At 37.5% G+C, this 27,294-nt stretch overlaps 2 protein-coding genes across 9 annotated transcripts in view; both read right to left on the minus strand.

The window, feature by feature from the left end:
• The window catches only part of LOC5570702 (lysophosphatidylcholine acyltransferase), a 66,919-nt gene extending 65,503 nt beyond the window's left edge, over positions 1–1,416 (minus strand). For 2 of the 8 annotated variants that reach the window (XM_021845356.1, XM_021845334.1), the window contains exon 1: positions 1,278–1,415. The gene's annotated coding sequence lies outside the window, so the exon portion shown is untranslated. Of the gene's footprint in view, positions 1–771 lie in introns of all 8 variants that reach the window. The other 6 variants (XM_021845360.1, XM_021845309.1, XM_021845320.1 and 3 more) reach the window with 5 other exon arrangements.
• Positions 1,417–6,738: 5,322 nt separating this feature from the next.
• LOC5570698 (head-specific guanylate cyclase) lies at positions 6,739–17,405 on the minus strand. The gene is made up of 6 exons (XM_001659244.2): positions 17,263–17,405; positions 16,854–17,030; positions 16,614–16,687; positions 16,420–16,502; positions 7,400–8,739; positions 6,739–7,343 (listed from the first exon to the last, which is right to left on the minus strand). The coding sequence occupies exons 2-6, from the start codon at positions 17,019–17,021 to the stop codon at positions 6,963–6,965; spliced, it is 2,046 nt and encodes a 681-aa protein (XP_001659294.2). The 5' UTR covers positions 17,022–17,030; positions 17,263–17,405; the 3' UTR covers positions 6,739–6,962.
• Positions 17,406–27,294: the final 9,889 nt, after the last annotated feature.

Consider the following 27,294-nt stretch of genomic DNA (forward strand, 5'->3'; position numbering starts at 1 on the left):
TACATGTTATGGTGACTATTATTTCAATCACGATTTGTTCTAAGTATTTCGTCTGTTTGTCTGTGGTTTTACGGTGAGATAGCTTGATGTTATAAATTGAAGTTTTCTCTTTTTCAGAACTGTAATTTGACAGGATACATGGTGACTTTATATACTTACATACTTTTTACATGACTTTATATAATTAGACCAAATCACTCAATTTAATTCACTGATTTAGCAAGGTTTCAATACATGTGTTCCGTAAAACAAAACACTTTAACAGATGTAGAAAAATAATTCCCTTAAACTATCACATAATACTTTAACATGTCTGCTAGAAGTCCTTGAAATCTAAAGCAGCATGTCAGAGAAGTAAAAATTTTCAACCAATAAGCGTAAATTAAGTAAAGGAAATACCAAGTGGGCACTTTTTTGACACGTTGTTTTAAAATACATGTTTCGCGTCTTTAAAAATCAAAATGTTATTCAAAATTATCGAAATTGTAATTTATTTATCATACAATAAAATTGCTGGTTGATACAAATCGAATTACAATCAATAAGTATTACGACTAAACCAAACCCTCTAATTAAGTGCTCAAAATTATGAACTTTTTTGCTGAGTATCAAAAGATAATAAGTTAACCCTAAAGTACAATTGTAACACATTAAAACAAAATAATTTCCTATCTCAACGAAAGATTTGAGTCAAATTGCTTGAATACAAGCATGCGGCCCCTTTTATTTTGGCTGTGACTGTGTATATTATTTTCCTCTTTGCGAACCGACTTCTACATTTAGGTTTTTGCTTGATCAGCAGGAATATTGTATTTTCACTTGTGCTTCATTTCGCGCGAACACCACCAACAAGAAGAGATCCACAGCCACGCAAAGTCGCTAGCGCTAGGCAGATGAGGAAGAAAAATTTGCGAAAAAAGACCTCTCTTCCTTCTTCTTTTATATCCAACGATCCAATCGCGCAGTTAGCTCCGTACAAAAACGATAAATTTCACAAACACCATCGCACTCTTCGGGGCACCCGATTTATGAAGAAGACGAATTTTATTGAACAGACTTCATATTTTTTGCACGATTTGCATTACTTCACTGTACACTGGCTGTTATGGCTGCAACACCATTCGATACTCGATTGCAGCAACCTTTGCCTTAAAAAATGCACATCAATTTTCCCACCCTATTTTCTGGCACTTTTCACTATCCACAAATTTCCCACCGCAGTGGAAAACTATTCACCCAAATTGGTGCACTAGAATAGATTGAAATTGATTTTTCACCTCTGTTTCTTCCCCGGGGAAGAAAAACACCAACTCTTGGAAGGGAGATATACAGTTCGGATCCGGAATTGTTCCCTGCCAACCTGAATTTCTCCACGTCTACAAGACGCAACCGCTCGTTGACAACTGAGTGCCAAGCAAGCGGTGGAAAAAGGACGACCAAGTTATGGAACGCGGATCACACCACCATCGCTCTCTCCGGTTGAAAGAGAGGATAGAGAGGCGATGCGAGCAGCACACAAACATTGAGAAGGGAAAATTCTCAGCGCTTTTCCAGAGAGCGATGTGGGAGTTGAATTGATGGGTGTGTGGGTGCAGCCGTCTACCCAATCTGAACCGTTGTTTGGGTTGTTTACAGTGTTGGATCGCACGCTGTGTCCAAAGGGGGTTATTATGAAACTTTCATGGGGCAGGGTTCAAGATTCATTTGAGCGTGTATGAGCATAATTAGCACTAGGAGTCCCGGAATCAAAAAAGGTTTGAAATTCTTTCACGTAGGGTGCAAAGCTACTTGGGCACTTCCATGATTCACTTTGGCATAGGCGGTTTTTCTCGGTCGAATTTTCTGAAGCATTGCGATAAGAAGCACTTTAATACGATGCACAGTATGAGCTCAGCAGCTTCGAAAAAAACCCACTGCCGAAGTGAATCAAATGTGCCAAGTAGGGTACAGTTCCACCTCAAACATGGTGGAAATAGTTATTTATGCAACAAGTTGCAAAATGATGATTTTATCAGCACGAGTTGTACATTTATCCAACGAGGCTCGCCGAGTTGGATAAATACAACGAGTGCTGAAAAAATCGAGTTTTGCAACGAGTTGCATACAACATTTTTTGCTATTTCGAAAAATGCCGTTTCAGCTGGATGAACTTTAAAAGCACAAACAAACATTTCAAGAGAACCCACATCCGTAGTTTCAATTCAGTATTTTTCAATCACGTAGGCTGTGATACAGTAGTACCAATGAATGTCACAAATTTTCTCGCTCCCATCAGTAGCTGACTACAATGGCTGGATGATCCCATCCCACATCAGAATCGCTATAGAATAAATCCATGAATCAGATGCAATTGTGCTTATACTGTGCGCAGTGTTAGGTGAGATGAATCTCATGAAGTGACAATTGTCGACTCGCTCCCGTTTGATTAACATTAGTCACCTCAAGTCACCCGAGGTGGGAACGACTAATCTCGACTTTCACGCTGCGCAGAATAAACACATATGGCATGACGAGACTGGGTTATTCAGTTGACGCCTATCAAAACAGTACTGAAAAGTGCTACTTTTCAGCACCGAAAAGAGTGCTGAAAAGTAGCACTTTTCAGCTCTGCATTTTTCGATAGGAAAAGTAGGCCGTTATGTTGATCATCTATATAGGAGAAGGTGTCGACCGTGATTGTTTTAAAATTATTATTGTTTTATGGCTATATCGGTCATGCGACTAGGTAAAGGGAGTCTATAGAAGCAAATGATGGAAACGAATAGGTGCATAGGCGTCGCAAGGGAGCGACAAGATTGAAATTTAATTAGGTGGTGAAAATTGAGCAAGCCATTTTAAAGTCAGTAAGCATCGAAGCGTCCTGTATTTTCCCTAGCAGGCTGTGTTGGTAGCAAAGCTCAAAGCTTTGAGCCAACCCTTTTCCAGTAGAGAAGCTAGGGAAAATACAGGACGCTTCATCGATCCTGACTTCTGTGAGTAAAGGTGACAAGCTGTTGAAGTCTCCTTTTGGAAAAATCTATTTGGAATTTGCTGACGATTGCTTTGAAGGTTTTATGAAAGAACCTATCGGAAATAAAATTCTGGAATAATTTCAGTATCTGTTCGGTAACCTATATAAAAGCTTAAAAAGTTTTTGAAATGATCCTGAAGGTATTCCTGGTGTTATCACAAGAGAAATTCCTACACGAATGCCTTAATAAATTTCAAAAGGAATTTTGTGAGTGCTTTTTAACGAATTCCACAACAAATTTCGTGACATTTTCTTGGAGAAAAGCTGAAAAATGCATGGAAGAATCCCTTTCAAAATTCCCCGATGCATGTAAGAATTGCTAGAAAATATTAGTATGCCTTCCTGGATTAATTTACCATGTTATTCTTGAAAAATTAATTAGTCTGGTAATTAATTCTTGGAAAATCAACTGAAATTAGTCTGTAGACGTAAGATACGACCCTTCCAAATTTCTAACAGTACACCAAATATCTTGAAGCGCACATATTATAATCGTGTTTGCTATTGAGACATGGTGAATCTAATCTCACACTTATGGTTATCTTGTGCCATGATCATCATGTTCAAGTTGGTCGACTCATTGATTTGCGCTAATAGTTTGGTATGATGAAATCGATGAGCTTTGCTGTCGATTTCCGTGTTCAAAATTTCTAAATTGTCTGTGATCAACCCATAGCACTATGGGCCAGAAATCAAAATTTCGCGACAAAATTCTAAACACCTCCAAAATGAACAAACATCAAACTAAAAGCAGTACAAACTTAAGAATGCATGAAAAAGTCATGTTTGGGACGACCAAAATGCATTTCGAATTGAATTGAGAATATTTATAAGGATTATGCATGTTTGGAAAAATGTGATAATTAAGGCATTATTAATTGAAATTCGCTCATATTTAATATTACGAAATACATAGTACATTTTCAAAGATATGATGCATACATTTCAAAGTATTTTTAAGATACACTTTATAGATTCTTCTGATTGTTGTTAAATGTTACAAAATGTAGTTGTTTGGAATGCATTGGCAACTGTTTATTTAATATATTTATTGGTTTTCACAGTACATTTGCATTTAATTAATCATTTGCACTAATAAAATTTTATAACGCATTGTTTTCACTGTACATAACCTATGACAAAGCCATAATATCATCAGAGAGTCATATTGACATGGTCCAAAATGGAACAATTGATTGATTGACTCTTTATTAAGGCAAAGCAGCCCGTCATTCGTTTTGGTAACAATGATGACTTTTCAGCTTGCATTTCAAAGTGATAAAACTCAATCTTGATAGTTTATATTGACTTGAACAAGTATCACTATACGCGCTAACATACATAAAGTATGCTGATACTTTTTCAGATGTGTCAGTGCAAAACCAACTGATTTTCTTTGATTCGAAATCGTAAGATGAATTAGCAACAATCATCAACAACGCGTACAAATTTCGATGACGGCCTACTTCGCCTTAAGGGGAAATTCAGTCCGAGGCTGGTTCATCCCCGAATGGAACAAGATAATATAAATAACATTTTTGTAGATGCTATGCTGTTTTTAAATATGACAATTAACATTTTTTGAAGCGTTTCAATCAAAATCACTTTGGAAACATTATTGTCAGAAATATTTTAGCTGTTATGGTGCCTTACTTGATGTGTTGAAACATCAGAGCACCTGGATTACACCAGCTTATGGAATCCCGTATATGATTACGTGCAGCAAATTCTTACATGAGAATCATGAATTTTTGTTCAAATCAGATTTACTTTAAATTGAAATGAATCAAGTAGACCTCCTAATCTTCATTTCCTCTGGCGGGGGTTCTACTGTAACACGCAGTCTTTTCGGGAATAAAACGAGGTTTATTACTTGCCCAACGTTTCGACACCAACCCCGAATCAAACTTATTTGATTTGTTCATTGTTTCAACAGCAGCGCAGGTAAATTACAAAATCGACTAAATATCGCATGTACTTGAACCGTTGTATCTCGGCCATCCGCAAATATATGCAAAAACTGTTGGTAGCACATGAAAGAGTGGAGTCTAGGCTTCCCCCTCAAACTGGTTGCAAGTCGAATACGGTGGAATACCTTTACTTTTAAGGTGAACTAGTAAAAATATAATAAATTTTACTTGTACATCGTAAAATCAATGCTAAAATTTGAAAAAAAACGTTATTTTTATACCAGACGTGTAAAATGCACTTAATTTGCTTTCCGAAAATGTACACACAATAATTTTTCTTGCCGTTTTTCCCCTAAAATCAAATTTTCTTATGATAGGCTGAAATTCAAGTATTTCAGTTTAGACAATATTCACCTCCATAAAGTGCAATGAAATAATGTAATTAATCAAATAAGATAATAATAAATCTTCGAGCTGTTTAGTAGAATACCTATATGTAGATGAAAAAAACCAAATTTAGTACTATACCATTTAATTCCAATAGAGTTTGTATCCTCTGACAGATACGCGTATTTCGACCTCAACTGTAAGGCCGTCTTCAGTGTCGTGTACTAGACTCGACTTGCTGGCTCACTTGTTTGTGAAAAAAAAACATTCAAGTGAGACAACTACCGAAAAGCTAAACACTACATATAATTTGCAATTGGATTAGATGGACAAATTGATGTGAAGATTTGCGAAGACCGGGGAGTCGTGAGTTCGATTCTCACTGAGAAAGCGTGTAACTTTTTCGCAAATCTTCACATCAATTTGTCCATCTAATCCAATTGCAAATTATATATAATGTTTAGCTTTTCGGTAGTTGTTAAACTTCCACTCGGCTGGTTAGCCGTAAACCACGATTCATAATTAAAAACAAGTATTCAAGTGAGCTTGCGACAAACAGAGGTGCTTTGAATGCGGTTTAGGGACAAAATGTCGAAAGACAAAACGTCAAAAGCCAAAGCGTCGAATGCCAAAACATCGAAAGGGACAAAACGTCGAAAGGACAAAACATCGAAAGCAGCAAATTTTCAACATTGTTTGCCAGTATTATTTTTCGCACGTTGGGGTCGATTAAATATGCTATGAATAAGGTTTGGCACATAATGAATTATTTATTCCTTCGGAGAAGAATCATTTTTCCAAGAAAATTCGTTTCCTTCATTTTTTTTTTACTTTTCAACGTTTTTTCCTTCCGACGTTTTGTCTTAAATAATTGAAGGTGATGCTGATAGGATTGAGAATCGCTTCATGGGATATTTGGAATGTTACAGGGACATGATCAGAATCAAAATCATCGTGATCAACCAGTTGGCTAGAAAGGTGACTAGAGTCGGTAGAGACCAATCAATCTTCGAAGGGTTTTCAGAAAAGGAAAAACAAGTAGGGCTATCAGGGTACTGAATTGAGAAATATCCTGAAAAGCACTCATCAATTAGAATTGTTCCATGTTTGACATTAAAGTCACCAATGACAAAATATTATGACATATTGCGAATCGATTTCCCCAAGTCACTTTAAAGCATATGAACTTGATGCCCAGTGCATTGAAATGGCAAGAAAGTATATTTACCAAGCTGTGTTTCAACAGAACAAAAAGTTCAAATGTCTATGAATGATTATAGCAACTCCAACATATGCTCCATCCAGTCGAGTAATATGACAAACAAAAATGTTTGGATCTTTTTTCATAGGTGTAGGTAATGCTTGCAAACTAATATCTATAACTAACATATGCAGTAATGGAATCTTCAAGCGAAATCGAAACACATCATCTAATACGCAGAATATCAAGAGAAAATAACATTTATTGTACCGTTCAATTTCGGTTCCACTACATGTATTATTATAAATAACATTCAATTTTGAAGGTAGAAATTTACTAGTAAGATTTGACACATACAGACAGTCTACATTTGCTACAACATTTTGACAAATCGGAGCTACACATACCAATATTCAAACGATCGTCACACATTTTTTTTCTTGTTCCCTTTAGTTTACTTCTGTTCTTCGATAACGATGGTTTCATTGCTATCCAGGAGTGATTGCTTCATAGCCGCCTCAATATGCTCTTGAAGGGTCGCATCATCATTCACCGTTGGATGCTTGTAGCCCTCAAGGAAATAGCAAGGCAAACCTTTGGCCTCGCTAAACTCCTTCGGCATGCAAGAGGGATCTCTAGGTTGCAACTGGAAGTTATATCCCGGGTGCTTGATAAGCCATTCCTTTGTCGTGGGGCTGCAATTTATCTTGCATGCTTCACTCCCTGATTCAAACTTGTTGGCAATGGTAACGTTGTGTCCAAATAGGCAGTAACGGGGCATCTTACGACCAACCACTCCAGTCAGGACCGTTCCGGTGTGGATTCCGATACGCATCTGAAACGAAAAACGATTATTTAACTCACGAATTAACATGTGCTATAGAAACTTACTCTAATATGTTGTCCATCATGGGTGTTGTATAAAGAACAAGTCTCAATCATCCGCAACGCCATCCATGCCACCTTATGAGCATCGTAGATACTGGCCCGGTGTAATCCACTTGCCACACAATACGCATCGCCAATAGTTTCCACCTTGTAGACATCGAAAAATCCACAAAGCTCATCGAAGTGCTTGTACAAACATTCCAGCATGTTAATAACCATGAATGGGGTTGCCCTGGAGCAAATACTTGTGAATCCAACGATGTCACTGAACAGCATAGTTACGTCCGAATATGTCTTGGCGTCAATTTGCGCTCCAAGCCAAAGTTTCTCAGCGATATCTTCCGGAAACATCAACTGCAACAAATTCACATTCTTCTTACGTTCCTTTGTAACCGCCGCGTTCGCTTCCTCGATAGAGCTCTTCAGTTTGTCCATACGACGGCGAAGCCCATCTTGAGCACGGGCCTGTTCTCCGACCAAGATCACCTCTCTGGTAGCATCATGCAATGGGATGTCAGATATGAAGAGGCCGTTACAAGTCAGGCCTTCCAAACCGTCCAAAAATGGAGATCCAACAAATAGGAGCGAATTCGACTCCGGACAGAACACCATCTGGCCTTTGATCTCCAACCCTTTGGCAAAGAAATCCGGACGGCCCGGAGGAGCACGTAACGAGATCATGAAGGGCGTATTCGTTCGACGGACAATCTCCCTGAATCTCAGAGAAAGTCCCCGGGGACGCTTGAAGCGGAAATACGTACATGCCGAAAGACCACTCGTAGCCATGTAATTCTTAAACAATCGGCTAAAGCCTTGCCCAACTTGAACCAAATTCAAGTTTTCGTCCATTATGAAATGCCAAGGGAAAGCTTTGCAAAAGAAATCATTGTCCATTTTAAGATCCTTCGTATCGGATGATACGCTCTCACGTAACTTTCCGGGAACTCTGCTATCAGAAACGATGGGAACGACCTGTTCCTCAAAATCGTCCAATTTGAACAGATACCGATAGCGAGGAACGTCTCCATCCAACGGCTCCATCTCGATTGGCGGTTCGTAGTTGAACAACAGCCGACTCAACGCCTGTAGACATCCCAGCAGAAGCCACGCCAATACCGGACGCTCCGAGGTGAAAATCAGCTCGCCTTCGCCGGCACATACGAATCCCGTGTCGGAGATGTCCTCCTCCTGCAATTTGAGTACATCGTATACGCCATCCAGTGATCCAAGAAATTCCTGCAGATTAGAGCCCAAGCACTTGAACGCACGTTCGATTATGCCGACGCAGGCCGTGTGGATGAGTTCGTTGCCCAGCAGGATCAAAATTTCGCTGGCGGACGATTCTGTGGGAATTTATTTAATTAATTTCGTGTATTTCAAGGATAAGTATGAGTGTATAATCTGTAAACCATTAATGCTGAAAATTCATAAAAGATAATAGATGTTATCTCAACAATAGGTCTACCAGCTTTAAGAACATCACATAATTCTTTCATCAGTTTTTCTAACGCGAATGAGTTCTCGTGCGGTTGAAACCTCTGTAAACCGATCAACAATTATCCCTTGTCTAGCTACCAAACTATATCAAAATTACAAATTAAGTCGAAATCAGGAAAAACATACAATTACCTATAGTATTTCTCCCGGGAACTATTGTTGGAAATTTGTTCAATTATTATTTTAAGAATTTCTCCATGGTTTCGTCTAGTTATTCTACTTTGGTCTTTTTATAGGGACCCCGGCAAAAAGTGTTTAAGTTTCTTGAGGGCCCATCACGAATTTATTCATGGATTATACCAAGGATTTCACAAGAGAAGAAATTTGTTCACATATTTTTCCGAAAATTCCTTCATAAAATTTCTTTAATGGTTCTTCCAAGGATGCTTTCAGGAGTTCATTCAGGCATTCCCCCAGATTTTTTTCAGGATTTATGCCAAAGATTTCCAAAGATTTCTCTAGATTGTCTACACTACTTCCTCCAGAAATCCATCCAAAAGCCAATCAAAAAATCCTCATAAAATTTATCCAGGAGTACTTTAAAGGAATTCTTCTAAGGGTTTGCTCTAGATGATCGTTCAAAGATTCCTGCAGAAATTGGTCTAGTGTAGCGATGGGCGATTTTGAATCAATGTTCCAAAAATCGATTTTTTCGTTCCAATTAATCGATTTTTTGAATCGATGTCAGGAGCACTCAAAATCGAGTGAATCGATTTTCTTCATTCGATTTTTTGTTTCGATTCAAAAGAATGAAATTGAAATGAATTTTTCTATAAGTTGATGAACTATAAACTTATTCTTAATATATAATTTTTAATCGCCAACGTAATTCAATTGAAGGAATTTAAAAACCATGTAACATTGCTGTTGGTCATATTTTGAGACCATATTTTTGTAATATTTCATATCCGGTGCGAATCGAATCGATTCAAAAAAATCGATTCAAATGATTCGATTAAATCGGTGAATCGACTCGACATATTAAATTTCAATCGATTCAATAACATCGATGTTCGGGTCAAATTTGCCCAACGCTACTAGTGGGTAATACATAAATTCCTCTAGGGATACTTTCAGGAATTCCTTCAGGCATTTCTTCAGAGATCTCTTCAGAAACTTTGTCAGACATTCCTTCAATAACTCCTCTAGAAATATTACAGGATTTTCTTCACTGATTTTTGCAGGGATTCCTAAAAAATCCCTTCCAAAGAATAACCCAAAAAGTTCTCTAAGAAGTTTTTTCATGAAATGTTTCAGGATATACTCCGAGAACTCCTCCAGAGATTGCTACGAGAATTCCTTCAGGAAGTCCTCCAGAACCAAAGTTTTCATCAAGAATTCCTCCAAAAACATCTCCAGAATTTTTCAATAGGTTGAAAATTTAATCTTGAATCAGACTTGAAGCGTTTAATATATAATTTTTAATCTCCTACGTAACGATGGGCCAGAAGAACCAAAGTGGTCATTCATCAATTATTGAACTATCAGAGTCACAGGTATCCAAAATCATGAAGATTGAACCGTCGCATGTCTAGTTTTGCTACAAAAACTGATATGTCCCACAATACGGGTATCTCCGGTGGTCATTCCTGGGTTATTTCGGTGGCCCAAAAAAAGCAAAGTAGCCATTAACCTATAATTGAACTAGAAGAGTCACATGCATTCAATTTCATGGAGAATGAGCCGTCGCATGCTTAGATTCGGTACAAAAACCTATGGCCATTTCTGGGTTATTTCGGTAGCCCAGAAAAACCAAAGTGGACATTTATCTATAATTGAACTAGCAGACTAACAGGGATTCAAAATCATGAAGATTCAGCCGTTGCATGCCTAGTTTTGATACAAAAACTGAAATGTCTGACAATACGGGAAATGTCTCACAATACGGGTATCTCCGGTGGTCATTCCTGGGTTATTTCGTTGGCCCAAAAAAAAAACAAAGTGGCTATTTACCTATAATTGAACTAGAAGAGTCACAGGTATTCAAAATAATGGAGATTGACCCGTCGCATGCCTAGTTTTGGTACAAAAACCTAAGTATTGCACAACACGGGTATCTCCGGTGGCCATTCCTGGGTTATTTCGGTAGTTCAGAAGAACCAAAGTAGTCATTAAGCTATAACTGAACTAGAAGAGTAACAGGGAGTCAAAATCATGAAGATTGAGCCGTCGCATGCCTAGTTTTGATACAAAAACTAAAATGTGCCTCAACTTGGGTATCTCCGGTGGTCATTTCTGGGTTATTCCTGTAGTTCAGAAGAACCAAAGTAGTCATTAATCTATAATTGAACTAGAAAAGTCACAGGGAGTCAAAATCATGAAGATTGAGCCGTCGTATGCCTAGTTTTGATACAAAAACTAAAATGTCCCACAACTTGGGTATCTCCGGTGGTCATTTCTGGGTTATTCCGATGGCCCCAAAAAACAAAGTGGCCATTTACCTATAATTGAACTAGAAGAATCACAGGTATTCAAAATCATGGAGATTGAGCCGTCGCATGCCTAGCTTCGGTACAAAAACCTAAATATCGCACAACACGGGTATCTCCGGTGGCCATTCCTGGGTTATTCCTGTAGTTCAGAAGAACCAAAGTAGTCATTAATCTATAATTGAACTAGAAAAGTCACAGGGAGTCAAAATCATAAAGATTGAGCCGTCGCATGCCTAGTTTTGATACAAAAACTAAAATGTCCCACAACTTGGGTATCTCCGGTGGTCATTTCTGGGTTATTCCGATGGCCCCAAAAAACAAAGTGGCCATTTACCTATAATTGAACTAGAAGAATCACAGGTATTCAAAATCATGGAGATTGAGCCGTCGCATGCCTAGTTTCGGTACAAAAACCTAAATATCGCACAACACGGGTATCTCCGGTGGCCATTCCTGGGTTATTTCGATAGCCCAGAATAGACCGAATTATTCAGGGGATGTGCGCCGGTAATTGGTTCCTCATTACAAAAAAAAATATGCCAAAATATCCATCAACAGAATAGTACCGTTGTGAATTACATTTACAAAACTGCGATGGAAACGTACTTTTCGGATGTTCCGGGTTTCCGGAACCGGGTATGAATAACTAAGTTATTTGAGAATCTTTATTCACAGTCCACGTTCAATTCAACAATATGAGGACGGTTCAGATTACTTGTTTAGTTACAAAACTACAGGTTGTCAAAGTAAGGGTCTCTAAAGGGACTTTTTTCAGATGTAGCAGATTCCCGGTGGCCACAGTGACCAAATTCGGATCTCCGGGAGGGTTTCTGAAACTAGACATTTGTGCCTTTAAGTGCCATTTAAGCCCAACAGAACTAACTTCGGTCAACACACTGATTTTTGCAAGCTGTTTGAATTTGTAACTTTTTGTTAGGGGCTAAGGAATGTTAAATAGGAATTCCTCCAAGAAATCCTTCTAGTGATGTTCCTACAGATTTCTCGAGGGATCAACCTAAGAATTGGTTCTTAAATTACTCCACGCATACCTCCAGGAAGTATTCAACCAAAAGTTTCTCAAGAGATTATTTCAGATATTTCTCTAGAAAACTTCCCACTGATTACTCTAGGAATATTTTCAGAGATTCCTTTATTAATTCCTCCGGGGATGAATCAAAAAAAATTTCAAGGGACTTCTTTAAAAAATCTTTTAATGTTCCCTTCAAGAATTCCAGCAAAAATTTCTCCAGTAAATACTTAAAAAAAATCCTTAAGATATTTTTCCGCAAATAATCCCTCTACGAATTGGTGCGAAAATTCCTGAAGACATTCTTCAAGCAATCTCTTTCAAAAAGTTCCTAAAAAGACTACTCCATAAATTTTCCAGTGATTTCTTCGAAAAAAAAACATCCTCTTGAGATTCTACAAAAAATCAAATGATTCCACTTCCTATTCCTCCCAGGATTTCTACAGCAATTGCTTCTCTGGAGAAATTCCTTCCAGAGATACCTTACCCCCCCTCCAGGAATTCTTCCAGTGTTTCCACCAAGAATTTCTCCAAAGATTCCACCAGAATCATCATCCAAAGATTCCACCAGAAATCATCATTTCAACAAGAAATTCTTCAAGAATCTATTTCATTATTTTTCCCCAGGAATCTACCAGAAATTTTTTGAGAGATTTTTCTACGAATTTCTTGAAGGTACCCTTCAGAGATTCCTCCAGAGAGTTCTGCTAAAATTTTTCAAGGAAATCTTCTACGAATATTTCTTGTGTTTACCCAGGAATTTTCCCAGTGATCTCCCTAGAGATTTCTCCAAATATTCCTTCATGGATTCCACTATAAATTGTCTCAGATTACTTTGGGACTCTTTTAGACATAGCTTTAAAAGAAGAAAAATAAGGATACATTTAGGAGTTTTCTAGAGCTCTAGAGCTCCAACGATTTTTCTAGTTATATCTCAAAAAATTTATCCATGTATTTTTCCAGAGATTTTTTCAAAAATTCATCCATATATTCTTTATGGATTTAACCTGGCTTAATCTTCAGCAATGCTCCGTCGAATCCCCTGAAAAATTACTGATGAAATCCCTGAAAGAATGTCGTTTGGAATTGTTTGCGGAATTTCTGATGGAATCCCTGATGTAAAGAATGAAAGAATTTCTCATTGAATGCTTCGAGGAATTCTTGGGAGTCCCTCACGGAAATATAGATAGTTTGCCTGAATAAATTTGTAGTGGACTCTTTGGAGAAATTTCTAACTATATCCCTGGAGCATTTACCGGATCACACTGGGTGAATTACTAGAAAAAAATGTGGTGAATTCCCTTAAAGTTTTCCATGCGGCACTCCTGTTGAAACCTCTGGAGGAATTTCTGGTGAAATAATCTGTGTACCCAGCGAACCACGTATCGTATAAAGGATCATGCACAAATTACGTCACGCTCCAAGGGGGGGGGGAGGGGGTCAAGCCAAGCGTGACAAACCTTACAAATTTTTTGGAGAACCCATACAAAAAACGTGAAATTTAGCGTGACATAATTTGAGTACCATCCCTAAGAATGTGCATCCAAAATCACATATTCGTACGTCAAAAATCAGAATCGCACAAGATGCCAAATTAAGCGCTACAATGTCAACACAAGTTGGTGTATAAACCCCCTATACGATTCATAAACGACAATCTGTGTTGACAGCAAAACATGTCGTAAATAGTGCAACATAGAATCGCGTTGAGTTGTATAAACTGATATATCATATACATGCTCAAAAAAGAATTCCGAAAACCGTGAACTGTCAAAAATACACCGTGAACTACCGTCGCGTTATCATGAACGTTCTCGGAACCAGGCATCATCTAAACATGATCTAGTTCACGGTGTATTTTGCTTGTTTCGTGGACATGACAGCTGTTCACGGATTCGTGAACGGATTTTTTTTTCAGTGAATAAATGCAGAAACCATCATATGAAATCGCATTAACTTAGAAAAAATTGCCATCCAAACTTGGTATCTGCTGACGATGGGCCTCAAAAAACAACAAAGTATGTGTCGCTGTACAAGAAACATGTATTGATATTGGTAAAAAATCACTTGTCATTTATTGAGCCCTTGGTGGTATAGTGTACGATTCCTAATCCAGAAGTCCCCGCATTCGAGGCTCGGTGGTAGCTTTTTTTTATTTTCATCCAAATTTTGTGGCATCGTATATCAGACCACAGAAAGTCTGAAAAAGTCATGCCAAGTACGCATATAGCCTCCACTTTGGTAGCTATATAGCCTTTCCATGCATTCTATTCGATTGAATTGATTCATATAGAATGATGTATAACAAAAGTTATACCAACCAAAATGTTGACTGGGTAATCTCTGAAAGAAATCCCTAGAGAAATCTAAAAAAAACACACACAAAATTTGTAAGAATAATTGACGATATTTAGGTGAAGTCTCTGAAGGCGTTTATGGTGGTGTCCTTTTGAGGAATTGTAGTAAAATCCTTAAAGAAATACTTTGTGGGATTCATGGACATTTTGATTGAATCCCTAGAATTATTTTTTTCCTGATGAATCCCATGTATGATTTTTTTGATACTTGGAGATACTTTTGAAATTCATGGTAAAACCCCAGAAAAAAAACTAGTGGAGTCTGTAAAAGTATTTCTACTGGAATCCATATAGGAATTTCAGGTATAATCCCTGTATCTCTGGAGGAATTCCTGGTGGAATTCCTGGAAGAATTCCTGGTGGAATTCCTGAGAGAATTCCTGGTGGAATTTTTGGTGGAAATCCTGGTGGAATATCTGGTAGAATCTCTTAAGGGACTCCTGGTAGAATTTCTAAAGCAATTCCTGGTGGAATTCTCGGAGGTAATAAAAAAATCTTGAAGGGTTTCTTGGTGTAATTGCTGGACAAAGTTCTTAATGGTTATGTGGAGAAATCCCTAGAGGGATTATCAATGATGTTCCTGCAGGAATGTCTAAATAAACTGTCTAAATAAACTGCTTGTGAAATCTATTGAGAAACTCCTTGAGGAATTCCTTAGAAAAAAAATTGCGCAAACTTTAGTAATTTTTTGGAGAAATTGTAGGTGGAATTCCTGGAAAAAATCTTGTACCTGGAGGAATTTCTGGAGGTATTCCTGCTGGAATTCCTGAAGTAATTCCTGTTGAAAATCTTGCCGGAATTCCTGAAGGAATCTCGGAGGAAATTCCAGGACGAGTTCCGGACAAACTACTGGATGAATTCCTGGAATAATCCCGGAGGAACTCCTGAAGAAATCCCGGAAGAATCCCGAAGCTTCCCGGAGGAAACCCTGGAGGAATGCCAGAGGAACTTCTCGAGGAATCCCGGAGGAAATCCTGGAATAATCACGAGCGAATTCCTGGAGGAATCCTGGGGGAATTCTTGGAGGAATCCCAGACAAAATTTCTGAAGGGATCCCGCACAAATCCTTGAGGAATCCTGAAAGAAATATCATTAGAGAAATGCCTGATTGGATTACGGTAGGGCGGAAAGGATAACACCATTATTTTTTTATTTCAAATGACATGGAACCGTTCGAGTAACATGATTCCACTCGGATGGTTAGCCGTAAACCACGAATCATAATTAAAAAGTACCTGTTAATAGTTCTCATAAAATTACCCAATGACTAAAGGTGCAGATGCATCGAAGCCAAATCTCGTATTTTCAAGACCACAAATCTTGAGAACCTGACCAGCGACCAGCGAGTTAAATTTTCAGCACAGATGATTGTCTGGTTTTCAAGATTTGTGCTCTTTAAAATTCGTGGTTTGGCTTCGATGCATCTTCATCTCATTTTTTTTTTCAAAGCTAATTGCGAATAGATCTCCATTTGCGCATGTAAAATTTCATGTCTAAAGTCCATGAAGTTTCTGAAAAATCTAAACTTGCAAAATATCTGACCTAACTAAAATTCACAAAAATTAACATATTTATTCGTTCGATTGGGCATGAATTTCTTACAAGCGGACTTCAAACAGCAAAACCTTGATTAACGAACAGATGCAATTAACAAATTCCTGATCTTGTTCATAAATTAAGGTTCTAGTTCAATCGTAAATGTTAGCTTACCGTCGATTCGATTCAAATTGTCCTGAACATCCGCCAAATAATCGTAATGGGGGTAAATATGCAGTGCATTGCGATCCGTTCTCCTACAAATACAAACATACATAAAATTACAAACATAATGTTTACTAACATCGACCTCCCCCAAAACCACCCATCGAGGAGCTCAAAACAATCTCGCACCCATATATACTTACAATCTCTCCAGTGCAGGCCACCTGTTGCGCTGTTTGTCAATCAGCGACATAAGCGCCTCGTATACGTCCTCATTCTTGACACCCGAAGTAAACCCGAGCCAGGAGCAACAAAGAGGAAGGACACAAAGAAAAAAAAAAGCTCAACTTAATCGATTGGCTCCATGCTGGAAAAAAAATTGGGGGAAAATGGCTGCCAACGACAAGGACATTCCATCACTTTCAAGCCACTCAAACGCTTACCGAGGGTGCCGTGAGCAGCTGGATGGCCGCATTGAGATGGGTCAGGGTCAGGGCATCGTCCGGAATTTCACTCAGGTCCTCGTCCAGGTTCCATCCGGCTCCTTCGGCAATCGAATGCTGTCGGTGGAGCATTTCCGATGCGGGATGTCGCGAAAATGGACAGGCCATGATAAACCGCTGAAATATCAATTATGAATTTAATTTATTATTATTGAAAGAGAATCTGTGATTAAAATACAGTATACTTCATTGTACGCAAATGAAGCAAACTATAGCGATCCTTGTAAAACGTTAAGAGTTTTAAAGATTCTAGTGCCTTGCTACAGTCATATTCAATCGAGGAAAATTCCACGTATTAATTGTTGCTCCTTTGGTCACCGTTTACAATCAACATAGTAAGAATGCTTACCTTGAACTGATAATATTCCCAAAATGGAAAAAAGTGTAAATGGAATTTTTATAGGACAATTTGTTTCATCTGAAAAATATCCTCCGTGGTCAATGCACAATGTTGGAAACTGGTTGAATAACTGTTAATCGATCCACCATACAGGCTTTTTTTAGTGCGAATACAAATTACTAACAGCGGAGGAATTGTAAGTTATGAATATGACATAAATCGAAGAAAGGCTGTTTTTTATCATTTTTAACATAACATTCATTCATTATATCTAGGTGTTCTGTGTTAAGCAACACTGTCATCCTAATTTGATAAACCTAAATTAATCTTTCATAAACATTATGTTAAAAACATATAACATTCCATTAACTGTAGCAGTTACTATTTTTTATAAGTGAACTCACCTGCTTATATAAAAAAACGCTTTTCAATCGCTTTTATCTAAAATTATTAATGTTATTTTTTTGACCTTTATTGAAATGTTTCAAAATAGGATATTCTATGTAACTCATGAGTACTATACCAGGGAGGGAATCCTCTGCAGAGCTTTCTTGCTGGTATTACACCAGCTAATTTATTTGGGTAGAGCATACGTCATGGTTGACCTGATCAAAAGTTTGTTCTCAGGACAAAGTTTTGATTTTATTGTAATAAGTGGATACAGACATTTTATATATTTGTTACATTTGACTTCAATACAATATCAATAGCAGGAGCCCTAGATACAAAATTTCATCTGAACAATTTATTGAAACCCCTCTCATCGTGAAAGCATGTCTACTTGAAATTTTTAGAATAAAGATATCTCGGGTAGTCCATCTTGGATTATAAATTGATTCAAAAATTCCACTGGGATTCTTCCGGATACCTTTATGGAATCATCAGGAAATCTCTTCGTGTTTCATCCATAATTTCCTTTAAGATTCTTTCGGTCAGCTCTTTTGGATTCTTCTGAAAATTCTGTGGTAAATCTCAGTGAGATTCTTCTTGCAATCCCTCTGTAATTTTTTCGTAAATATTTCTAAGATTATCCTAAAAATCCCTCAGAAATCCTTTCGGTAATCCTCATGAAATTCTTTACAGGAAATCCTTCTGAAATTTATCAGGCAATCCCTCCGTTCTTCTTCCATAAATCTATCTGGAGCTTTTTCATCCAAAAACCCCTTATGGAGCATTCTGCAAATGCTTATGGAATTTTTCTTGCAATTTTTTTATGAGTCTGAAGAAAACCTTTCAGATAATCTTCCAAGAATCTCTGTAGCATTCTTCCGAAAAAAAACCCTTCAGGGTTCCATCGAAAAAACTCTCGGAGATTCTAACGTAAAGTTCACTTGGTTTTTGTCGGAAATCCTTCTGAAATTATTATAGTTATCTCTCTGATCGCTCTTAGATTATTCCGAAAATATCCCTGGGACTCTCTCTTGGATTATCCCAGAAATCTCTCTTGGATTGTTAAGGAAATCCTTCCGAGATTTTCTGCAAATTTTCCATGGAATTTATCCGAAACTGTTTCTTCAATTGCTTTCTTGAGGATTGAGATTCTTTGAAAAAAACTGGGATTCTCGAATCTGGGAAGATATCCATTTTGAAGATTCTTCCTGAAATCTTTCGGGGATTCTCGCAAAGATCTCTAAGGATTTTTTTTCCGGAAATCCATCCGTAATTATTTCATTGATCCCTCTGATATTTTTCCAGAGATCCATCGGTAATTTTTCCTAAAATATCCTTGGGAATGCTTCAAAAACAAAAAGGTTATAATCCTTTTCTTTTTAATTAAAAAAAATCTCTAATGATATTTTTTTTATTATTATAATAATTTTAGGAACTTTAATTACTATTTCATCAAATTTTCTGAAACAATCTCTCTGTCTCTAAAGTCGAGTATAGTACACGACCTGAAGACGGCCTAACAGTTGAAATTGTAATACGCGTATCTGTCAAAGGATACAAAATGTAGTGGAATTGAATGGTGTAGTACTAAATTCGATTTTCATTTATTTATTATTATTCCACTAAACAGCTCGAAGATTTATCACAATCACTCTGTTGATCTGAAATAGTTTCGGGAATTCCGTTTGATATTCTTCCGTAAATCACTCTGGAATTATGCTGGAAAATTTTCAGGGCGTCTGCAGTGGATTCTTCCAAAAACGCTGAGAATTTACTGAACATTTTCTCGAGAATCTCCAGAAACAACTTCTGGGATTCTTTTGGACTTCACTATGAAATAAATTCAGAAATACATTTGTAATTCTTCCGAAAATCTTCTTGAAATTCTTTCAGATTCTCCCTAGAATTCTTTCAGAAATCTTTCCGTGATTTTTTCTCAAATCATCCAGAGATCCTTCATTAATTTTCATTTATTTAGTTAACATCTAGACAGACAACACTGAATCAACAATTTCACGCCACAATACTCGGTTCGTGGCCGCATCTCTCCTTCTTGGTTCTGCCCCACGCTCACCAAATCGATACGCACTTGATCCGCCCATCTAGCTCGCTGCGCTCTACGTCTTTTTGTACCAACCGGATCCGAAGCGAACACCATCTTTGCAGGGTTGCTGTCCGGCATTCTTGCAACATGCCCTGCCCATCGCATCCTTCCAGCATTGGCCACCTTCTGGATACTGGGTTCGTCGTAGAGTTGGGCGAGCTCGTGGTTCATCCTTCGCCGCCACACACCGTTTTCCTGCACACCGCCGAAGATCGTCCTAAGCACCCGACGTTCAAAGACTCCAAGTGCTTGCAAATCCTCCTCGAGCATCGTCCATGTTTCATGCCCATAGAGGACTACCGGCCTTAGAGTCGACCATAAATGACGTAGCTTTTTAGGAGGGAGGGGGGTCTTCGCGAATTTGTGACGATGTGTGACGAGGAGGAGGGAGTGGTTCTAGCTAGTGGACGTAGCATTTTGAATCACGTCGGTTAAATGAGAGGCGCTGAAAAAAATGACATGCAATTATTTTTTTTTTATCAAACTTTTTTTTTCTTTGTTTGACTTATAAAGTTGGAACTAAAATGATGATTCAGCTTCAAAACATTCATATGACAAGATTGAAAAAGATCTAAGAAATTTTTGATTTTCTATAGTGCAATCAAACAGATGCTTTTAATACCTTAAAATAATTTTGTGAACATTATTTTCATGTATTATATAAATATATAAATTGAAAGATAAATAAATTAATGAAAAATCAAGGCTTTAACGACTTGGAACACATTGTTTCATTTTTTTTATATTTTATGTTAGAGCTTATTTCTTTATAAACATATGTTCGCTTTGGTAAATATTACATTAAAACAAGATATTTATTCCGAGAATTATGCTCTCAATGTTGCAGAAGATCTGAACCCAATCAACTCATCGATTGGTTTTGATATATCAATGCTCTTGATGAAATATCCTGAATAAAACTTGATGGAAAAGCCTGGACAACTAATTCGAGTGTTATCGAAATTGTTCTATCATTCAATTTTCTTAATAACTCGGTAATTGAAGAAAGATTATTTTTAGTATTTAATTGTTTGGTTATAGGTTGTGTAAGATTATGGGAAACGATAATGAAGTTAAGCTGACATATTAATAAAGTTGAATAACTTGTGTAATAATCGCTAAGATTTTCTGAACATTCCAAATATTACAAGTGTAATCTTTTCTACATCTGGCACCTGATTGCTATATGGATTTGAATTTGGATAATGACGAATAAATGTTAATTGAAATTTGTTTCCTAACAATGAATAATTAAAAAACAATCTTCTAATATAACTAAATGTCTTTTCAACATATTATAAAATCTATTGTACCCTAACTCGTTACTGTTAGCTTCATCAATCCAATCAAAAAATTTTCCTTTTTTTATATTTCCAGCTGTAAACTAATTTTTCATGGTAACAACAGCAAAATTAATACAATTTAGCCAACAACTTAAACAGGAAAAATTACTTTTGAGCGCTACTGCAAATCAAACATTTGTTCGTTTGATTATCCTTACGGTTCAGTCAGTAATTAATATCAAAATCTGTATTGAACTTCTGAATTCCAATTTTTTGTTTTAACTAAATTGCTAAGGAGAACAAATAAAAAACATTGTAGGGGGGGGGGGGGGGGTTGCTTGATATGCTACGTATTTTTAAGGGGGGTATCAGCATTTGTGACAAAATACTACGAGGGGGGAGGGGGTGTAAAAAATCAGTGAAAAAATGCTACGTCATTTATGGACGGTCCCTTATGAGCGTTTTGTACATGATACATTTGGTGCGGACGTGAATCTTTTTTGACCGCAGCTTCTTCTGGAGGCCATAGTAGGCCCAACTTCCACTGATGATGCGCCTCCGTATTTCACGGCTAACTTTATTGTCAGCCTTCAGCAAGGATCCAAGGTAGACGAACTCGTCGACCACCTCGAACGTATCCCCGTCTATCGTAACACTGCTACCTAGACGAGCCCTGTCGCGCTCGGCCCCACTAGCTAGCATGTGCTTTGTCTTGGTCGCATCCACCAGTCCAACTTTTGTTGCCTCGCGTTTCAGGCGGGTGTACAGGTCTGCCACCTTTTCAAATGTTCGGCCGACGATGTCCATATCATCCGCGAAGCAAACAAATTGACTGGATCTCGTAAAAATCGTACCCCGGCTGTTAAGCCCGGCTCTCCGCATAACACCTTCTAGCGCAATATTGAACAACAGGCACGAAAGTCCATCACCTTGTCGTAGTCCCCGGCGGGATCCAAACGAACTGGAATGTTCGCCTGAAACCTTTACACGATTTTGCATACCTTCCATCGTCGCTCGTATCAGTCTTGTGAGCTTCCCGAGAAAACTGTTCTCGTCCATGCTCTACGCGATCGATACTGTCGTATGCCGCCTTGAAATCGATGAAAAGGTGATGCGTTGGGACCTGGTATTCACGACATTTTTGGAGGATTTGCCGTACAGTAAAGATCTGGTCCGTTGTCGATCAGCCGTCAACGTAACCGGCTTGATAACTTCCCACGAACTCATTTACTACAGGTGACAGACGACGGAAGATGATCTGGGATAATACTTTGTAGGCCGCATTTAGAATGGTGATCGCTCGAAAGTTCTCACAATCTAACTTGTCGCCTTTATTGTAGATGGGGGATTAGGGCGGTTCAAAATTTAAAAAAAGTACAATCTCCCATATGTTCGTTACCATTCTTACCATAAAAATAGTGTTCTGTGAAATTTTCAACTTTCTAGGTGGTGATTTAAAGGTGGCCCAAAGATAATGTAGGTTTATAAGGAAATTACTATGGAGACATTTTGAAAAATGTTCCAAACACATTAGTTCTGGAGTGTGAGTACAAACTTATTATCCCATCGAACAAACTCATTCTTTAAACCATAATAAAGATATTTGCTGAAGAGAGAAATCCAATCCGACGGATAGGATAGGAGATATTCATAAGTTTGTTTGCTATTATTTAGCTCCGTATGGGATTATAGCCCTGCAAATATCTACAAAAATCCCAAACAAAAATAGCTCAAAGGGGATTTGTTTTTTTTTAGCATTATCCTTCATTAAGGTTTGAAGAATGAGTTGTCACTATGGGATGATACATTTGTACTTTCATTGTAGTAGCAGCGTGTTTGGAACATTTCTCGAAATTATTTCATAGTAATTTCCATTTAAACCTAGGGTTTCAATGCTTGTAATGGACCCCTTAGTTGCTGAAATTCACTCTCGACGCTTTTCCGCAATGATATTTCAGACGGGTATAAGTTTTGTGGTGTCTAAACACAAGCTCAATGTCTTTACTTTATAGTACGCCTATGAAACACACAAAATCATTTGTTCGTGGACCCTCCCGGGGAAATATTCTGGGGTTCCAAAAGAACCTTTAGTAATATCAGAAATAATACCAAGATTTCAAGAATAATTCCAGAGGGGTTTTGGAAGAATTCAAGAGGGATTTGAAGGAAACCCCCAATCTGGAGTAATTTTTGGAAGAATACATACAATTTTTCATACAATATACATAAAAAAATTTATGATTCTGACTGTAGAAACAGCTCGTAACTCGTCCGGGTTCTCTACTGATTATTATTTTTGCTTGTCGTCAGTGTTGCCACATTTTTTCCGACTCTCATCTGTGTTTTCGGCTAAAAAAAATCTATTTTATCTTAAGTCAACCTCCAAAAATCTTGGTAAAAATCTGTGACGCAAAAATATCTAAAATTTTCATTTTTTAGGTCGAAAAGAATTTTTGCAAACGTATTATAACTGTTTTTGGCATGTTAACAATTTCCATTTTGTAGCTATTCTTCTAAAAGTAAGTTAAAAGTACGTAATATTTCTAAAATATTAAAATAATTAAGTTTTTGAGAAAAACTAAACATATAAATTGCATTTCTGAGTTAAATCTTCCAAAAACGTGTCTAAAACTCATGAAATATCCTAAAATCTAAAAAATCTTTTTTATCTCAAAAATCTGTGATCTGTGATCAAAGATATCTGTAGGCGAAAACAGGAAAAAATATGTGTAATTACATATAAATCTGTGTATGTGGCATCACTGCTTGTCGTTCTTCCATTCGTACCACATGACCAGCCCAACGCAGCTTGCCGTGTTTGATGAGCTTGATAATATCCACTTCGTTATATACTTGGTACAGCTCATGATTCATGCGACGCCGCCAGATGCCATTTTCTTGTTTACCGCCGAATATTGTTCGCAGCACATTACGCTCAAAAACTCCAAACGCTTTCCGGCCGACCTCTTTTAACGACACCTTTCTGATAAGATTTGGGCCATTTCTAAATATCAGAAAGGTGTCGTTCGGTGAATGGATAGCCTCACACATGTTGGGGACTACTTGGCTTTAACCTCATTCACTGGAAAATCCGCATTATCCATAAAAATTAGCAATTCTTGAAAATCATCCTAGACAGCTGCAGCTGCATCTAATCAAAATTCATTATTATATAACGTAAAAGATGACCGAAACTGTCCATGAACATAAGTGACTGTCGTGCCACTTACTTGCCATCGTCCAAAAAAGGAATGGAATTCTTGAAAGGAAACTGAATTTACTCGGACGATTTAATGGCAAATCAGACGATACTTAAAAACGCGTACAAACGTCTCAACTTTCGCTAACAGAATCAAGTGCGATCGTCGTTTTAACAATCGCGACCCCAGCGTCTTTCCGTCCAAGAGAGAGATCGGGTTTTACTCTCTCACATTAGAGTGTTTGAACCAATGAGAATATATACCGAGGTGAGGAAGACGACATTTATGGATCAGGGATGGGAAATGTACTGTTACCACCTCGACATTCACATTTTTCTACACGACCATCAAAATCCAAAGCAAACCATGACCGTTCAAAACAAAAAAATATCACGGCTCTTCAAAACTGTAATCTTCTTCTTCGCAACGTTTTTCCAAACCCGAATGCGAAATGACTCGAGCACAGTGGTGACACGATTTTTCCGGTTTTCGAGGTTTTTCATTTTTGTTCGTTAAAGGCAGCATGAAATTGAACTTGTTTATATGTATCGCAACGGAATGATTGTGCTCTCGCTATTAGCGCTAATAGATTTCAATTAGTTGAAAACACAAGCGAAATATTAGCGATTGAATGATTTAACATTTTTTTCAATCATTCACCTCGAGATAGCTGCCCGAAAACGGTCATAGTGGAGAGACAAAAACAGTCAAGCAGTGTGTGAACTGTTGGCAGCGCAACGCCTGATGGTATTGATGCTGCTGCTGCTTTGTGTTTTGGTTGACTGGCAGAATCGATGAACTGTGGCAAATTGTGATCACAGTTCCCAAGCCTGTTATGGATTGTATTCTCTGATTTTAACTGCAACATGTATTTCCGGTCGTGGAATAGTGGATGTATACAAAAACCACCACACTGAAAATTAATTGATCTTTTTATTTTTATTATGTCGTTTTCATCTACTACAAACACAATGACAATACTTCATTTGGTCACAAAAAGTGCCTTTTAATTGTTATTGGGCATTAAAGCATTTTTACAAATATTAAAAAATACATTTTCAAAACGAGTTTATTTATTGTTCACGGAGATCTACAATTCCTTGAGGTAACAGTTTGTAAGAGTTTGTTTGCAGCTACATTATCTTCTGCTTTATTTTTTGTACATCACCTTTTCATACTTTTGCTCCTATGTAAGTAAATTAGAATTTCAGACTGAGAAAAATAAAATGGAATATATGTTCCATTATACTTTTTATTGGCCTTTTTCAATATGTATTGAACAATGAAATATTTTGTTTTGATTGGTGATTGTCTTTAATGTTCTTCTGGATCATTTTGTCGAACTAATCCCCAACAATATGTTCCCATTACATTGACGTTTTTTCCCTTTGAACCGTTGTTCGTTGTCCTTAAAATCTTGATGTGCTCGCTCGCCCTGCTCGTCTGAAAAACTTCCAAGGTTTGGAAGAAATCTTTCAAGATGACAAATCAAAGAATGCATTTTCAATGTAACATTAATGTCTAGTTTTTTAAAGCTAGCCATCATGTTACTTAGTATAAGTTCTTTGTAGTTGTTAGCTCTAGGGTTCCTCCAGAAAACCAGCACAAACAAGTTTCAATTTCTGGTAAACAAATTATCAATTGTCAATATTGTATCAAAATCAGTGCTTTTGAATATATCTCGAAGTTAAGGCTAGAGTGTCCATTTTCCGGCCATTTTGCTCGTCCCGGGATTCGGGACAAAAATCTGAGCTTATCCCAGGAAATCCCGGGATCCCGGGAATTCTCAAATTTTCAATAAAACAAATCACATTACATGTATGACTTTCTTATTACGATGAAGTAACTTAACACAAATCAAATCTTACTTTGACTAATTACGGGTTTGATAGGGATTTTTCAAATCCTCTATATATCTTATGAATGGAAGTATGGTAAAAAATGAAGTCATAATATTAAAGCAATTTGAAAACTGTTCGAAAGAAACAATTAAAATCACTGATGGTATTGCAAAAAGTTATTTACCCAAAATTATTGACTGATGTTCAGGGAATGGCAGAAAACTCGGAGCGGTGCAAAATATGCATGTGCTGCACCCGACTTTTGCGTGCGTCTCCTGTTTTTGTTGAGTGACACAAAAGAAGGTGCGAGTATTGCCGCAACTGTGTAAGAGACAAAAGATAGCTTCAGCTCTACTCTTCAAAACTCTTGGAGTAAAGCACAATGTGCTTCGTTTGGTGTTTTTCATTGAAAACATAATCGAGAACGAATGTGACTGACGGCGGTGTCGAATCATTTTTTGCTTGCTCTACACTTCAAAATCATTTTAGGGTGTATTCACAAATTTCCAAAATGGCAATTTTTGACACCCACTCACCCCCTCGTAACGCATTTTGTATGAATATTTTTCAAATTTTGTATGAGCTGTAACATCCTAAGGGCACCCCCCTCTTTCAGCGTTATGAAATTTGTGAATGGGCCCTTACGTAGAAATTATTTTGTAATTAGAGGCCGTTTATTGATTAAGTAAGGAGTTATGTGTACGGTGAGTCATGTGGAGGGGGCAGGAAGTTGTTTGTTACGTGCCAGACAAATTATTTTTAATTTCATACAACAAAATATTCCGTCGGGAGAGGGGGTGTCAAAAAAAAAACGACAAAACTCTTGACACTTCCGCGGAAAAGCAATTCTCGACTTCGCTTACCTTGTAAAATATCTAACCACGTTTGGTTTTCCCTCATTTGATATTTGCTTTTCAAACGCACACAGCAAAAACATTATATGTCAAATTCGTTTTTGAACCTAGAGTGAAACTGGCGCAACCCGTTCTGAATCACAGTTTCAACCCCAATCCGATTCAGGTTCAACCGAACTACAATTTGCTTGAAGTTGGTTTGTTTATGTGTTGATCATCGATCCAGTTCCTAAAAACAAAAACGACAATAAACACAACGATCACGCGAAAATTTTGTCAGAATATTGAGTCTAATCAAAGCAATCGTTTGTTCAGGAAATTGTCAAAACTCCCGGTCAACACGAAAAGTAAACCGAAGTCGTCGAAATT

This window comes from Aedes aegypti, chromosome 1 (assembly GCF_002204515.2).
Source record: "Aedes aegypti strain LVP_AGWG chromosome 1, AaegL5.0 Primary Assembly, whole genome shotgun sequence".
NCBI classification, from domain to species: Eukaryota; Metazoa; Arthropoda; class Insecta; order Diptera; family Culicidae; genus Aedes; species Aedes aegypti.

What these genes read in the sequence shown, in the direction of transcription:
- LOC5570698 (XM_001659244.2), bottom strand. Translation starts at nt 17,021, where the DNA reads ATGGCCTGTCCATTTTCGCGACATCCCGCATCGGAAATGCTCCACCGA. An exon ending in AGCTGCTCACGGCACCCTCG is followed by an intron (nt 16,688 to 16,853) that starts GTAAGCGTTTGA and finishes TCGGGTGTCAAG; the next exon opens with AATGAGGACGTATACGAGGC. An exon ending in ATGATGGACAACATATTAGA is followed by an intron (nt 7,344 to 7,399) that starts GTAAGTTTCTAT and finishes TTTTCGTTTCAG; the next exon opens with ATGCGTATCGGAATCCACAC.